This window comes from Motacilla alba, chromosome 7, assembly GCF_015832195.1.
Source record: "Motacilla alba alba isolate MOTALB_02 chromosome 7, Motacilla_alba_V1.0_pri, whole genome shotgun sequence".
NCBI lineage: Eukaryota > Metazoa > Chordata > Aves > Passeriformes > Motacillidae > Motacilla > Motacilla alba.
In genome coordinates, this window is record NC_052022.1 from 18,215,342 (window position 1) to 18,233,280 (window position 17,939).

Genomic DNA, 17,939 nt, shown 5'->3' on the forward strand with positions numbered 1-17,939 from the left:
AACAAAGAAGTAAATAGAAAATGCAGTTTGATCAAAGTTCTCAGATTTTTTTTTTATATAATTATTTTACATAGAAGTTAAAATGTGAAGAAAAAGGTGTTTAGCTCTAGGGAAAAAGAGAGCAATTCTTATTCGCACCAAAGTCAGTTTTTATCTTGCTTTAACCAACAGAAGGTCAGAGACAAAGCAAAATAAACATAATTAAAAAAAAAGAAATCTTTATTTTTTGGCTCATATGTAATATTGTTTGCGTTGTTTATGATAATAACAATTTCTTGCATGCATTTCACCAACACATTACAAGTCAAAAGCATTTGTAAAAGAAAGATTCTACATTTAATGTTAGCTTGTGTATGAAACACAAAATGTCCTGATGTCCTTGATTATACAAATGTGCCATTTTTTTCTTGGGAAATATTTTATTTGTACAAGCCTAGTGCACTGTGATTCAAAAAAGAATAAGAGTAGACTATGTAAACAGACACTGCAAGATAGCAAGGATTTAATCAACTATGAGACAATCTTGGAACTTCTGATGCAAATAGTGCTAGAAATTCGCACATTCCCCTAATGCTTTCCTTGCTATGTCCTGTAACTATTTGGAAACAAGCTGGGTTCCAGATTTACACAATTTACTTCACATTGGAATATATGCAAATATATTATTAAAACAAGATAGTCTACAAATACTCACTTTTTTTTCCCATAGTGTGATGATGCCAGTTTGGAATTACTGTGGTTAGAAAATAAGCCAAGTGAATGAGGAAAGAAATATAAGAAACAGTGATCTAAACTTGAAGACACTTTTCTTATATACAGAACTGTTGCCAAATGGTATTTCTTTACATTATTTATATATGCTAACCACATTGTCAACAGGTTTAACAGTTTGCAATATGGCCTGTACAGTCTGATTCTACACGACATAGCAGCCACTTCAAATTTAAAATGCAAAACTAAAAAAGCTCATAAATAGCTGCAAACTATTGCTTAATGATTTGAAAGAATGAGGTCTGGTTGGACAATTTGATTCACTTCATCACTGACACATGGCTTCCTATAGTGGAGACAGTGGACAGTGAAGGAGCAAGGTACAGCAGCAACAGCATTGACATGCATCAGTGATACTCTCCTATCTATGACACGGAATACAACGTGTCCTGTTGAGCTCTTGTAAATTAACCATACTGTGGTACATATCTGATGCAATTCAATGCGGCAAAGCAATTTAATTCTATGCTCAAATATGCACAACAGTATACTGTTAATATTTACATGGAAAAGGGTATTTAATGGATTCACTGGATGTTGGAGATAATGAGAGAAGACAGTAACCAACAAATAGCCCAGGAAAAAAAAAAAAAAGAGCTGTCAAAACCAAACCAAAACAAAAGAACTCCCAGATATATTTTGGTGAAGCTATTTTCCCAGTGCAGAAACTGCACAATATTTTTTGAACTGTAAATATTTTAACATAAACAAGAACTTATTCATGTTTAGTCATTCACATAAAAATAAGTCATTGCAGATTCCTGTAAATTAGAGGAGACTCTCCAGGCACATTAATCTGGATTCACATAGTCTGGATGCAGCCATACAAGTAGTTAGAATACTTCAAATTTAAGAGCAACCCTGAAACATGGAAGTTCTTAAAATCTTCAGCTTTGTGCAATGTCATATTTTTATTTATGCATGATTGACAAGTGCAGCATGTCTATGAAAATCACTCCTATCTGTACATTATAGAGAATCTGAGAGTAGAACTCCTGGTCCTCATACCTCTTTCCCCAACATAAAACCTATTACAAAAATAGTCACATGTAATAGTAAACAACCTGTGAATTAAAAAAATGAGAAATACACTACTACAGTTTTTGTAAAAATATGACAAATGTGGCAGTTGCATTACAAACAGTGAAGAGAATTACTGTCCTACACGTTGTGGAAATAAAGTATCTTTTTGCACTCATTTTATGCTCCATCTTCTCTATGGAGCCATCTTTTTCCCTTATTCTTAGCAGTGTCAGCTGTAGTGAAAACAGTTACCTCTTGTCAAGTTTTTTACCCTGATTAACAGAGTCACAGTCTGATGATAGAGGTTCACTGTTTTGTTATAGGCACTGACCTTAAGTATATATATAATGTATATATATGCACACACGCGCGCGCACACGCACACACACACATATATGTGTAAAAACTGTCAGTTTGGCATAAATCTCCTGCTGGAGTCCAGTTGATGATTCATTCTCAAAGACTGTAAACAAGGTGTCCCATTAACAAAATTCTTAGATCATTATTTTTTATTTTCCCTGATGTCTTTACCTTTGTAGTTCTTTTCTGCTTTATCTTTTTCATATTTTTCTTTGTCTGGCTTTGTTACACTGTCATAAGAGGGTGGGGAAGTTGTAGAAGAACTCTCATCTGTTTTTTCTGGGGTGGAGTTTCCTTTTAGTTTATCAATAATTATCTCTTTTATAATGTGTCCATCTCCTTCTTTGTTTTTATTTCTATTATATATACTAGACACCTGTTTAACTTTTAGCCTTAAGAGGTGACGTCTGTAAGCACGCTGAATGATGACAGCAGACACCTCCTCCTGCTTTCGTTTCAGTGTGGTTGTAATTGGTTCATAGGAGACTTTAGAAGGATTGGCTGCCATAAACCGATCTTCCATCTGTATTCTGAGGGCGTCCATCTCCCCACTTTCCCCCAAAACACGCTTTGTGAAAGCAAACAAGATGTCAAGGCAGTGAATTCTGTCACCGCTCACCATTGGCAGATCCATTGCAATAAGCTGGACTTTGTTGGGTTTTGCTATGAGAAGAGGTGGATCTAATGAAGCAGCAAAATCTGATAATTTACTATATTCTATGAATTGTGTTGCATCAGGGTCAAACTTCTCCCAGACTTCATAGAACATCTCAAAGTCATCCTCGCTTAAGGGTTCAGCGCTTTCTTCAGTAGCAACACTGAAGTTCTCCAAAATCACAGCAATGTACATGTTCACCACTACCAGAAAGGATATGATAATGTAGCTGACAAAGAAGAAAATCCCAACAGAAGGGTTGCCACAGTCACCTTTCACAGAGCTCCCTGGATGATCTTTATGGGGGTCACAGTCTGGCTCCCCACTGTTGAGAATTGGGGCGAGCAAACCGTCCCAGCCAGCGGACGTGGTGATCTGGAACAGGCAGATCATGCTGTTGCCAAACGTTTCAAAGTTGAACATGTCATCAATCCCAACTTCCCTCTTGACGTAGGCAAAGTTGGACATGCCAAATATGGCATAGATGAACATGACCAGGAAGAGCAGCAGCCCAATGTTGAACAAAGCAGGAAGAGACATCATCAAAGCAAAGAGCAGAGTGCGGATTCCCTTAGCGCCTTTAATGAGGCGCAGGATTCGACCGATTCTGGCAAGCCGGATGACTCTGAATAGTGTGGGAGATACAAAGTACTTCTCAATCATCTCAGCCAAAAACATACCTAGGGAAAAAAGCGAATAATTAAAATAAAATTTTAAATTAGTTAATTAGCTATAGAAAGCTTGAATCATTGCTATCTCCAATATAATCAGTATAGGGATTCTACGCTATAGCAAAAAATTATACAAGTTATTACATTTTATTGAAAGCTATTAATAAGGTGAAAGCATCTCTGCTTATGTTGAAATGCTATCCTAAAGAAGGTAAATAAGTAAAATAAAGACTGATTATAACAAGTAGGTAGTCCCTGTCTAAGCTTTCAGTAGTTCTAAAAATTATTGGGAAAGGGATGTTTATGTCTTAGATACAGCTAATTCTTGAAGCTGAGCCTATAAGCACTTTCTTTATGAAGGGTGATATTGGCTTAATTTCTGCAAGTCAGAGATTTCTTTAACAGATCTATGTTTTATCAGCACAATCTTTCTCAGATGCGTCACTCATTTGCACCTTGGACAGTCACTAGATTTTAACTGACAAATCTTAGTTAGCAAAAATAAAAAAATCTCACCCATTTCACATAATTTTCAGTTCTAGTACTGAAAGTAAATCTGTGGTTCGTTTGCATTACCACTAAACATTCCTCTTTATATTTGTACAAATTAATCTAATGTGCCAAATAGTTCCATTATGTCTTTTGATGTGGAAAATGACAATGAATCTAATGGGAGAGATAAAAATCCTACATAAAACATTACATATATTGTATGCTAGATAATATGAAGACCTGAATCAACATGTAAGTCATAGGAAAAAGGAAATTCTGCAATCAGTATTAACATACTTGAAAAAAATGTTTCCTATTTCTTCCAGTAGTTATTTCTTGAAAATGAGTTGCTCTTACCTACTATGGAGAGAATCACAACCACAAAATCAAAAATATTCCAGCCTATAGTAAAGTAGTAATGGCGAAGTGAAATCAATTTCAGGACAAATTCTCCAGTGAAAAGGACAATGAACACCAGGTTAATCCGGGATAAAATTGTTTCCATTTCTTTACTCTGATCATCTGTTTCTACCATCATTGTGACCATGTTAAGGCAGATGAGTATCATGATGCTGATGTCAAATACTTGTTTGGTTACAAAATCAAAGATCATGCCTTGGAATTTGTTCTGCAAACACAAAGATGGAATACAGTTTATACAGTGAGAATAATTTTATTTTTAAATGCCAAATGAGAAAACAACTCCCTTAAAGATTTAGGAGTGCAGAGCAAGACTCATTCACAATAAAGGCAATAAGCCCAACACATGCTGGTTTATATCTCATCTTGCTAGAGTGAATCAAGAAGTTCACCACTGTTGGCTGAAGAGACAAGAAGGGAAACGCTGCAATAATTAGAGTGATTACAATGACAGTTAATATTATTGGGGAAAATGGGTGGTGTAAATTGATAGTCAGCAAGAGTACCAGCCAAATAGAAGCTAATTTTCTTATCTTTATTCTCAGATGGTTTTAGAATGCTAACTCTCTTTCTTCATTAAACTAATTGTGCTTGGTGAAATCATTGGGCTGCTGAAGACACATCTCAAATACACCATGAGTGCAATACCCTAGTTTTTCTTTAGTACTTAGCTCAATGTTTTTTTGCCATATGTCTCTCCTTAGAAAGTTTATTTTTAAGCACTTGGTGCATAAGGTGCAACAAGTATTTTATTTTTTTTAAACAGTGTAGGAGTTCAGTAAATAACAAGAGTAGTGTTTTATCTTAGAGACAAATTTATCCTAGTCTATGCTTTACTCCCTAGGACATTCTTTTATTCTGTAAGATTTTCTGCATCTGTCCTTCCCAATAGGTTACCAGTGCCCCTTTCTGTCTTCAGCAGCAAGGGCCAGTGCATCCCCATTTCCTACAAATTCTCTGTGAGGAGAAAAAACAGAAAATGTAGTTTATTCCTGGTAACAAGAACCAATAAGTGATCCAAACAATTGTGGTTTTTCAGGACTTAGGCAGGGAATTTTGAAATTTATCACTATTAAATTTAACATAATTAAATAATTTTGTTCATACTTCAGTGTGTATGTTTTTAAACAAAATATTAATGACCTAATCTGATGGATTCACAAAGGGACAACTTCTACCTTTACAAGAAAATAAATGGAAAAAATATTTTCTTTCCAGACCTATAACCTTATCTTGTGGACAAGACTATAGTCCCAAATGAGTATTTAATATTAGGGGTGTGAAAATCAAATCACTCGTACCACTGGCCTCGGTATAGGTTTCTGTGGCTTTTTGGATCCCAATTTTTTCATTGCATTGTAATATTTCTTCTGTTCTTCTGTCATAAATATATCCTGACCTCCAAAGTAAAGAAATAATATCAAAATTAATTAGTATCATGTCCACACATAAAACATTTATCTATCTGTAATATAATATTAAAATTATATTTAATTTATATAAAAAAAGGAAGGAGTTTTTTCAGATGTTTATATGGTGGATGCTCATATACATTCCTAACACACAGGAAAGACCCATTACTGGTGCCTTGTCAGCTTGGCAGTTGAGTTTTTCCAATGTCTTCATGCTCACTTTTGCTGAAATGGCTAAAAGCATTCTTGCTATACTGATGCTGTTCAATAACTTGCTGATCAGGATATGTTTAGTGAATAGGAGTGTGACTAGTGCCTTACATGGCCGATCTTCTGTATAGATTTTTAGGATTACAGCTAGACAGGTCTAAAAGAGGCATAACTTTGAGGCAGAAGTTGTGTTAAGAGAGTGTATTAGTATCTAATCCATGGGTCTTAACAGCAACCCCCCCCACCTTTGATGCAAAATTAAGAAAAGTAATTCATGTCATGCCATAGCAAATTAAAACACCACTGGAAGGAACCTTGACAAACTCAAATCAGCCTTTGTTTGCAGATGCAAATGCTGCCAGTCAGATGTGCAACTGACTGACTGACTTCCAGTATAGGTAAATTGTGCTTATTGATGAATCTGCACTGAGTCGGATGGAAGCACAATGTCAACGTCACTGTCTGCTAAACTGGCCACCACAGCCTGAAGCATCACAAAATTGATAGTAACCCCAGACATGTTTAGGAAACTAAAGAATATATACATAAGGAAAAATTTCTGTAGTTCACAGTTTTCTTTTACCAGAGGTTCTATCTGGTATTGCTGTTTTTTAATTGGTGACTGAAAAAATCAAATCATATGAACCTTCTTTTTCACAGCACACAAAAATTTAGAATGACCCTGGCATTTGAAAACTAATAACTGTGAGGCTTCAAAATATTTTAAATGTGATTATTTGTATTTTTATATTATAAAGTTCTTTTAAACTGAACTGCATGCACTATCAGTACAATTATTTTAAACGTACTTGTATATCAAAATATACAGAAAGAAACCACCATTCACTGTATATCTTTATACTTTACTGTATAGCTTTATTACTGATAAGAAATTATAGATTGTATTTGTGTCTAATGAATTTATCTCATTCTCATAGAAACGTTAGAAAAGCCCTTATGTACACATTTTTACATATATCTACAAGCCTATTCATACGAGGTCTATGGACTTACTTTTGACTTACTTTGACTTACTTTTAACTTACTGTTTAATCAGTTTGCAGATCTCTTATTCACTGTATCAACACAATGCCATATTGTGTCTTCATTAAGCGTCAAGAGTTTGTAAGAATAATTATAATGAATGTACCTTAATTTATCTTAATACTTTAGAGTAAATTGAAAAAGAAACTATTTCATGCCAGTTAATATTGCATCTAATCAAACCAATAATTCATGTTCACTTTTCACATCTTCATTTTAACTGTATACTCAATTTGCAAAGTATTATGAACCAACTTTTCACTTGTCCAAATGCTAAAAATGTAAAGTTCAGAATCACATCCACAGATTTTAGAACAGATAATTATTTATTATTTTTAAGAGACACTTTATTTAAGGTCTTGAAATTATTTTTGATTTTTATCAGCCTTAGAGAAAAAACTTTTTAATTCTTTATAGCTAGTAATTTATACCAATATGGAAATATTTTAAATACTTATCTTCTTTTTTTGTTGATTGAAGTTGTCTATAATAACACCAATGAAAAGGTTCAAGGTAAAAAATGATCCAAATATGATAAAGATGACAAAATAGAGATACATATATAAGTTGTCCTCATACTTGGGTTGATCTTTTACCTACAAAATATAAAAAAATTATTACCCATGAGAATATTAGATGTAAAAAACAATACGTATAATTTAGAATTAGGTATATGCCATCTCAGACAGAAAAGCTATGAACAGCACTAATTTATTTAAAAGATCCAACTTGTCTATTCCAATCAATACCTTGAGAACTGGAAGATGACAGAATTATTGCTCATATGAAAATTTTAAGTAAATATGCCATCAGATATGTTTGTGTATGTACATATATTAAAAGTTCCTCCATATAGAAGAAACAATGTGGGATGCAGAGCAGTCATTAATACTTAAAATTTCATTAGCAGAAATCTAAATATTTTATATGGTGTTCAGTATGTTATCATGCAACAGAAACAATAAATTTTACAATCGCCTAAATCTCCCTGGAACTCTTTTGGTCTTGCATGAGCGTTCTAACATCCAGCCAGGAACAGATGCTTTCAACAAATATCTAGTGAATATAAGTTTTGCGAAATCCATTAAATTGAGGAAGTTTCATAGGAAGATTTTGTTATTGTCTCAGTTTTTCTGGATGCCACATCCCAGCATCTGCAACTCTACAGCACAACAAGCTTAAGTGTAGAAATGCTAAAGATAATGAAACAGGGCGTTTTACTCTGGGAGACAACATCATTAACATGACTATTTCTGTAAGTTAAACAAAGTATTAGTTTTGCAGCCAAAATAAAATTCTAATCCCCAGAAAGCTTAACAGGTGATCTTCAGCCTTAAAATCTAATTGCACTAAAATATCTAGGTAACATAGGTACTCAACCTAAGAAAACAACAAAATGCAGTTACAAATTATAAAACCTGATGAATGTATTCCATATTTAATAACTGCATCATATAATCTTAAATTAATTCATACTTATGATTACCAAAAGAATTTGTCAAAAACCTCTTCTTTGTTCTATTACACTAACTTTATCCTTCAAAAAAAATCCACTTAAGTTAATTTAGCTTTTTTGGCTAAACAGAAGGAAGTGAGATTCTTTCCAGTAAAAATTCTGAGATTCAAAAAAATACGTATTGATGCTGATTACAATTCTTTGTTGTGTATGTAGCTGTTTAAATTTTATACTCTTTATCAGAAAATAATCAACAGATGACTTTTGAAAGATTTACACTTACATCTCGTGAATCAACAGCAGCATACATAATATCCATCCATCCTTTGAAAGTAGCCTAGAAATAAAACAAAGTTGTTTATCTTCCCCATAAAAATTCATAATACGTACAATAACTAAGTTATTTATTTATCTGGACCTCCACTTTTAATAAAATCACTTCTAAATTTTTGAACCACACTTGACAACACAGACATCATAAATATTTTTCACAATAATACTAGTTTTTTTTACAATTTTCTTTTTAGTTATTAAAATAAACTTAAAAACCAGCTCTAAAGATCTCAATAAGTTGACAGTATGTTTGGAGCTGCAGATGTTTACTTTGCAGATAAGAATGATAGATTTAGACAGACATTAATGCTGGAGATATGTAGGTAGGATCTACTAGAATCACTCATGGCTACAGCCATTTTTTTAAGTTTACAACATGAATTGATGGAATCAGTAATATACCTTCTGGACAGAAACCAACATGCGTCTGAATGGGGTTTTTTCTGTGTCTAAACTGACCTAGTATTTTTAGAAATGTTTTAATCCCACATAGCTAAAAGGGATAGACTGTTTAAAGTAAAACTATACGTTGATTCCTGAGAGATTTGTTTTACAGAAGACCAAAAAGTGAACTGTGAAAGAGATGGAATTGACATCTTTAAAAATTTGGCTGAGCTCCTATAGGAACTTTTTTTCAAGAGTAAAAAGATCTGCCATCATTACTATAAGAAGTTTATTTAAATGCATGCAGGATGTCCATTTTCTCAGGAACACCAATGCTGATGTGACATGCTAGTTGGAGTGTGAGTGTGCAACCATTAGCCAGGGTTTCCCAGCTTATCCACAATAAAGGAAAAAGAGCTAAAAAGCCTGTGAAATGAACAAAAGGCATCACTCCTGAGGAGGTTCAGGAGAGGAACCATTCCAAGGAGTATATTTCCATCTGTGCTTGCCAGAAGTGGCTTTGGTACTTCGGTACCAGCTGCCAGTTTCCACAGCAGAAAACTTGCACTCTGGAAGTGCTCATATCCTCCTGTATCTTGCAGTGCAATACCAGTTACTAAGAAGGTGTGCTTCAAGCCAGGCTTCACACATCTTTCTGGCTCAGCTGGCAATTGCCAGCCATTTAGTGCACTTTGCATAGCAATATTAGGAAAGGTTCAGAGATAGATAAGAGCAATAAATACAGAAAAGTGAAGGAAAAATGGCAATCAAATGAAGATGTGACACAAAACATGTTCAAAGATCCCTTAATCTCTGTGGGGAAAGCAAAGGTTAGAAGGAATATCTGAAAAGGGAAATCATGAAAAATCAGAACAAAAAAAGAATTTAAAAAAAAAACAACAAAAAAGAGAGAGCAAGAAGAAGAATAAAATGCTCACAGTAGTAAAGTAGTTATTGAAGACCTAGACTGTGTGGATGTGTGACACAGATGGCATTTATACACAGCCTCAAGAGAAGCAGTTTTCCTTACACATCTGCAGAGGCAATGGTAGCAATGAGATCTGAAGCCAGAGAATCAGTCATCATTTGGTACTACTACTCAGCACATAAGAGTCACATTGCCTTTACAGGCAAAACATTTTAATCTATGTAGTTAATTTTGGAATTAAGGTCAGCTGGAAATACTGAACTGCACTGAGATTGAAGGGACAAGCATATAATTCTTAGATAACCTTGAATATCAGAGCTGTAAAAATCTTTTCATTCAGTGAAGCTGTATGTTGAGTTATAGACAAGTGATTCTACAATCATCCAAATGTAATTACATGCTTTCTTGCTTGTGTTTTGAATCAGATCCTAGCTTTAGAAGCTCCATTCTCAGCAAGGTACCTGTAAAGAGCTAAGGTCTTTATTTCTTTGACACAAATAAAATAAGCTCAGTACCTAGAATAAAGGCAGTTCTGAACACAGTGCATAAGATAAGCGATTGAAGGAGAAATGCAATTTACAGATTTTGTATAAGTAGTAGTAATTAATGTAATGAATATGCTATGCAATAATATCCAGTACTTCACAAGAATAATACTTATTTAAATTTATAAGTAACATAATACTTATTTAGTATACTCTAATGCCTCTTTAATAAGCATTAAGGAATATGATAGTTCTATACTGTGCACCACTAAAGAGATTATTTTATTTTCTACACTTAATATTTTTACATTATTATTATCATCATCCTGAGACTGTATTCCCTAGTCTTGGAAAGGAAAATTACTATCATTAAAAAAAAAATACAAGAAACAATGTAATAGAGTTGTGTGAGCTGTACATTATTGCTATGAAGAAATTATTCCCCTACTTAACCGTCTTAACTTGCCTATTTTTTCTAGATACCTTTAAAAAGAACAAAAAGAAAACAGATAAATTTACTTACTACTTGAAGCAGAGCAAGATATCCAGCTCCTACATTATCAAAGTTTACTTTCACATTCTTCCATCGGGCACTTTGATTGCTTTTTATGAGTTCCACACACTGTGTATAATTGTTGACATCACTGATATCAAACATCTCACCAGTTGTGGTGTTGACACAGTGATAGAATTTTCCAGCAAAAAGATTTACTCCCATGATGCTGAAGATTAGCCAGAATATAAGACATACCAGCAATACATTCATGATAGATGGGATTGCTCCTACAAGGGCATTTACAACCACCTAGTGTACAAATTAGACAAAATAGCCACTTAGCTTATGGAAAGAAAATGAAAATATTTTTTAAATGTCAAAACAGTATTATTATGGAATGGACAGTTAAAATATTACAGTAAAATTTGTGGGGGAAATTTTAATGAAGATTTAATAAAATGATAATGAGATTGGAAAAAGCAAGAAATAAAATGAGATGGAAACAAAGACAATGCAAAAGTCTGAAAAAAAATCAAAAAGCAAAAGAAAACCTGTTAGTAGCAAGATGAATTCTTAGCATTTGTGTACTGTAGAGAAAAAGAGAGAAATAAATGTTAAATCCAGCAATATAAATTAAAATCCATTAATATAAAATAAACCAGAAAAAGCTCAAAGAATGATGACGTGGAAGACTGAATAAAAATGTCTGCATGTAAAACGATTATTAATAATGATTTTATTCTTAGAAAAGTTATGTATATATTGGCATCAGTGTATTTTATTATCCACACAGAATGCAACAAAATTAAGGATATCTTATTTAATCATTATTAACAGCATTTACTCTAAGTCTTGGTTTTAAATTGCCTGGGTCACTATAGTTGCTCTTACACATATCGTTCTTTTTCTTTTCAATTGGTTGCATTTAATTCCCTTGAGCTTCTGTGTATGGGCAAGGTGCAATAAAAGATCAGATGAACTCCTTGGACAGAAGTTTTATCTTAGTTACTGTAATTCAAGTAAAAGAAAGTTGCAGATATTCATACAATAATTTTCTAGCAAATCAGTAGAGACTGCAGTAGTCTTTTGTGTGTGAGTTTGAAAACGGTAGTATTTTTCGTTTCACTAAGTTGACCAAAAGTAGTCTAGCATCAATAGAAGTTTTGCTTATTTATTAGATAGACACTTGATGTATTGTTTGTCTTGCCAATCATGTAAAACATAGTGGTGATGGTGATGAGCACAGGATGCACTTCCCTACACTGGCAGGTGTGGCCACCTCTAGGATAGCAGCAGCCTTGCCCAGACAGGAACCACATTAATTATTTGGCAAATGAAGACCTAGGACTGAACTATAAATATGTATTGCAGCCTTGGGGTATTTTGAGGTAAAAGATTAAAAGGAGATTTCTCAATAAAATTTTCTTTTTAATTTTTTATGTATCAATATTTTCAGTAAGTAACATGGTCTGCTACAGTTTATAAGAGGGTTTTTCCAGGAGGGTTTTTTTTTTGGGTTGGTTGCTTTGTTTTAGTCAGATTGGCAGAATATAAAAATAGCAATCTCCTCAACAAGAGGGTTTTAGCTCTCTTTACATTCATATAAAGGAAAAAGTCACTAGCTAAGGAAATTATTTCCCATCTCTCCCCTTCTATACTTCCATACCTATCCTTACTTCAGGTGTCTTTTCAAAAAACCTTTCCCTAATACTACAGCATTTACTGTGGAATTTTTTTCCCTATCAGGTAGACAGGGAGACACGGTGAAGCTTCAGTTTCTGGTGTGTCACTCTTGTCAGCTCTTTCACCTTTTGCTGGTTTGTTTTGTTTTCTGAACACTGACAACTGACATCCTGAACCACTGACAAACAAACAGAATTGAAGTTAGCTACAGAAACTGAGTAAAAAATTTCCCAGATAAACTGTAGGAAAAGACCTCCAATCCTCTACTGTAAAATTTGTCATGTCCTTTTATTTTTCTAGGTCCACAAATCAATGGAAATTTTAACAGTCAGGGGGCTGGGAAAACACAACTATGCAGCAGGGAAATTTAATGAGCTCAAGGTCCAATTTCCTTCCTAATTTCCAAATGTAAGGTGTACATTGGTCTTGTTTGTAAGGACATGTTGAAAGGCCTTTTTCCACACATTTTTGCATGACTTCCTATGTTGAAGTTCTTTGAAGAAAGCATGAGTGTAACCATTAATACATTAATTTTTGTATGCATACATTTGTTCAGACTCATTCATTTTATCTCACCCTCATTCCTTCAAATCGTGACAAGGCTCTTAAAGGTCTTAAAGCTCTTAATGTCCGTAGCGATTTAATGGCACCAAGTTCAGAATAGCCCAGAGCATTGGCTATTAAACTAACCAATGAGACCTATCAAACACAGAAAAAAATATTTTAAAAATAGTTCTACGCTGTTTAATTAAAAAGAACAGAAAATCAAGCAACAAATCAACAGTGACAAGTTGTAGAATGCCACCATTTTCATACTTGCTGGAAAGGCAAGAGGTCTTATAAAGGCATGGTTGAAAAAGGAATATATGTTATTAAATGTCTATCTATTATGGTTGGAGAGGGTTTAACAGTCATATGGAAGCATACTGTTGGTGAAAGATAAAATTTTCAGGAATCTTTAAGGACAAAATAACCATACTTTCTGTACCTTAATTAAGGTTCAACCTTTCAAACAATTTAAAATTCTGAACACATTAAATTATTTTATTAATGTCTGTCAATACTGTGAATATCTATAAAGACTAATAATAACATATAACCACTAATATAAATAATAACATATAAACACTAATAATATCTATAAACACTAATATCTATAAGCACTAATAATATACTAAATATTGTAGTAGCTAATTACAAATATTTGTTATAAATATTACTTGTAAGTGAAACAGTTCATAACAACCATAACCAGGATATCTCAGAAATAAGAATTGAAAGAGGTGGTACTATCTCACTTGCCTGGCAAGTCTCTGGTTTGGTTTTTTTTTTAATCTTTCAAGTATAGAAAAATATTATGGGATAGATATTAACAGCTGCACACCTTCTAGCAGTAAGAGCTTTATTATCTACAACAGTCTTAAGCTCTTGATGCATGTATTGGGATTTTGTTAAAAGACAGTCCACTTAAGTAAGGACCAATTAATTTTCTTCTCAAATGGAACTGAGCTTTAGACAGCGTTAATATGAAAGGAATTCATTTTCTTCAAGTAGTTTTGGAGACAGGAGTGGGGAAAAATCATTCCTTACTCATATTTTATTCACTTCTACCACCAGAAGCATAGATGACATGTAAATGAACATAGGCATATTTTGGTCCTTAAGAAAATCCCTCAAATGTTAATTTCTGTGCCTCAGATTAAAGAACTCTTCAAAGACTCTACATAAATAGGAATTCACTGATAATGGTGGTAAAAGTTTGCCCATTATATGAAAAGTTGGTTTCCTATGTTACTTATATCCATGAAGAGCAATTAGATGACTCACAAACACAAGAGTTACAAGATCATGTCTAAGAAGACCAGTCCAAGAGCAGATACAAATCAATTATTCACTGCTATGTTGCTATGTATATTATCTAACAGAAAGTAGTGTTTTAGTGAATTCATATTGCTGGACATTTCAACTGGATTTCATGTCACAATGTAATTATTTTTAACAAAGGAAAGGATTATTTTATTGCTCTAATGGATAAATGGAACTTGCTGTGATTTATAAGCATATTAAGAAGAAAATCTTACTGATTTTCTTAGTCTATAACTGAAGTCTGTTCACTTACTAGAGATAACAGTATTTTTCAGCCATTATATTAACTATTGAACATTATATTAACGATTATATTAGCCATTATATTAACTAACTCTTCAATCTTGTTTGTGCTGCCTATTTCAGATTATTGGCGGCTTTCTTACCATGATGTTAGTGCACTTACACCATAAACATGATGCTTTTTCTCGAAGAGATACTTTATCTATTGGAAACAATGTGTTTTCCTCTGAGCAGTTCATATGGGATGCAAAGTTTTGCTTGGAATTCTATTGTATATACAGCTGTTCTGTACTTCTCTGGTGATCTAAGTCTTGTTAACTTGGTCATCTCTCATTTGTTCCACCTGTTTTGTTGCCAGTACGCGAGAAAGTAAATGTATCTGTACATTGATAAATAGATTTGTGCGTGCAGATGCAGTAATTTTAAGAAATGAGAATGAGCTCAAAATGGTAGAAAGATATGTCTCCTAAAAGTGAAGGATTGTATGTCCTCATTTGTGTGTTTCTTGTAATATAGACTATCTGTTGCAAAAGAAAAAAAAATGTTTAGAAGCTTAGCAGTGACAGTCCTGCTCAAGATCTTCAGTCAGGCTGTACAGTGGGATGGCATGATAAGAGTCCTAAACTGAGGTAGGCAGATGTACCAAGTGTCATCTGTCACAGCTGTAAAGTGACAGAGCTGAAAATTACCATTTCTTATTGAAATTATCAAAATCTAATTTAGTGACAATCAGTGAGAGCAACTGTGGCTACTTGTCACAGTGAGACACTCAGGTATGTGATATATTAAAGGTCAAAGCCCTAAAGCACTATCTGTGTTTACTCTTGAATAATTTTAGAGAATGGAATTAAAAAATCTGATTAACTTTAGTCACTTCTAATGAAGAAGGAGACATTGGTGTTCTCACTGGCAGAATGCTGCTGAATCACACCTCTTTAATCACACTGCTTTTCTATAGGAAGATGAGCTCACATGATTCTTTCAAGTGCTGGTGGTGCTAAAGAAATTGCTGAGTTAGCCTTAAACACAGTAAGGCATTTTTTACCTCTTGTGAGAACGCTGAAAATAATTCTTCAACAGTAGAAAGTTCCAATCTTATTTATTCATGTTTTTGTTCATAAAATTATGAACTATGGTAAAAAGTTAGCAACATAAGCTGCTTTACTTATAGTGATGTATTTTTAAGTTTGAAAGCCTGCGCAGATAAGAGCATCTAGACTAGGAAATCACAGGGTATGGCTTAGAATAATCTGGTCAGCTTTAAGATACAAAAAGAATAATTAAAACATGAGTTGTAGTTTATCTAAGAAAAAACCATCAATGTTTAACACAATCCTGTAAGAGCGCATCTCTCTACTTCATTAACACCCTCTTAGGAAAACCACTGACACTGCTTCATTCTAGTGTAGAATTTTCAGGACAGAGCTAGAGATTAACTGTATAACAAAACTAATTCAGGCTGGTAAGAAAAAAGAGATCATCCATTTTGAATTATGGGCCACTCTAGCTAGGTTTATTTTTCTTGTGGGAGTTACAAATATGATAAATTTCTCTATACATGTGGAATAAGTATTGAAGAGACCGGAATTTATGGAAATATCTCAAGAAATATGGTAGCATGGGCAGAAATTACAATTGCCCTCAGATGCCATCTCTCAGTTCCACACTGAGGACGCGTATAGGCAATGAACTGGGTCAGATAATGTGTGAGGCAAGAGACCAAAATATTCTGGGAGCAAAACCGGCTTTGATCCCTTCTGACAACATAAGCAAGGCCTTTGCACAGAAGTGTATCACAGCTGGGAAGGCAGCCAAGAAGCCTTGTACTCTCCTCTGTCATAAACCCTGCCAAGTCATAGCTGATTTAGCTATTGCAGATTGTCAGTCCATTAAAACCAATTATTTTTTAGATCAAATAGCCACTGTCTTTCTGGTTTTACTAGAAATGATTACAGGATAGTTTTCAGTGAGAGAGTTCTGAGAACTTAGATAAAATCTGGACCAACTGAATTGTTTCATTTGAAAAGCTGAAGTGTTCAAAGAAACTTGAACAATGAACTGTCTTATTTTCTAAGGAATAAAGTAGCATGGTCAGAGTTCATTAATGATATCATGCTTAAAAATTAGGTTTTTTCCTCATAAAATCTCAAGTTTGATACATCATTTGTATGAAGATATTCACCATGAAGAGTGGACAAACTGATAGGCAGCCATCCTTTTCCTTTTGGCATATGAATGGACTTTAAATAACACCTCCAAATCACTGCAGGCCATTACTAATGCAGTGTAACTATAAAATGAGCATTCTTGCACATTTATAATATTAATCTAGTACTAATGAATTTTACAACACAGAAACATTACTATAGGGAGTTTTACAATATTAATTTGTACTTACATCAACAATCAGGAAGTCCAGCCAGCACCAGGCATTAGTAAAATATATTTGAAAACCATATGCTACCCATTTTAAAAGCATTTCCAAAATGAAAATATATGTAAAAACTTTGTCAGCATATTCCAGCATGGTCTTGATAGTTTTACGCTGTTCAATATATATATCTTCAAAAGCCTATAAAAATATATTGAGGTATTATGCCTGTTTCACAGAATATACACGATAAAATTAAGGAATAAAGAATGAAAAATAATTAGAGAAGAACTAATATTTCCCCTTATTTTTCCTCATTCTCTTATTTTATATGTTTTCCATCTTTAACTATACTACTAATTGGAACAACAGGAGACCTGTCTGGAGTTAAAAATTTTTTTTAAAAAATTCTATTTTACTAATGAATGAAGAAAGAAACACACAGCATGTTCTTGTTTTTTTATCCTCTGTGGTATTTAAGACACTTTCACATAGACACAAAACCCCCCCTTTCCTTATATCTCTGTTACAGATATTTATATTGCTTTCTAGAAAGCAGTTAGATAAAACTTATGTCTAAAAAATCAAATTAAAAAGCAATGTATTTGCTAGAATGTACAACTGTGTACATTGATA

General features: G+C 33.5%; 1 protein-coding gene across 5 annotated transcripts in view; it reads right to left on the minus strand.

Annotated features, from left to right (window-relative positions):
* Nucleotides 1–335: 335 nt before the first annotated feature.
* Nucleotides 336–17,939, minus strand: part of LOC119703182 (sodium channel protein type 2 subunit alpha-like) — a 67,779-nt gene continuing 50,175 nt past the window's right edge. For all 5 annotated transcript variants that reach the window (XM_038142621.1, XM_038142620.1, XM_038142619.1 and 2 more), the window contains exons 22-29: nucleotides 17,331–17,504; nucleotides 13,400–13,522; nucleotides 11,168–11,449; nucleotides 8,798–8,851; nucleotides 7,517–7,654; nucleotides 5,694–5,798; nucleotides 4,330–4,600; nucleotides 336–3,489 (exon numbers count right to left, since the gene is read on the minus strand). In XM_038142621.1, the coding sequence (XP_037998549.1) occupies nucleotides 2,297–3,489; nucleotides 4,330–4,600; nucleotides 5,694–5,798; nucleotides 7,517–7,654; nucleotides 8,798–8,851; nucleotides 11,168–11,449; nucleotides 13,400–13,522; nucleotides 17,331–17,504 (2,340 nt within the window). In that variant the 3' untranslated portion in view covers nucleotides 336–2,296. The remainder of the gene's footprint in view (nucleotides 3,490–4,329; nucleotides 4,601–5,693; nucleotides 5,799–7,516; nucleotides 7,655–8,797; nucleotides 8,852–11,167; nucleotides 11,450–13,399; nucleotides 13,523–17,330; nucleotides 17,505–17,939) is intronic.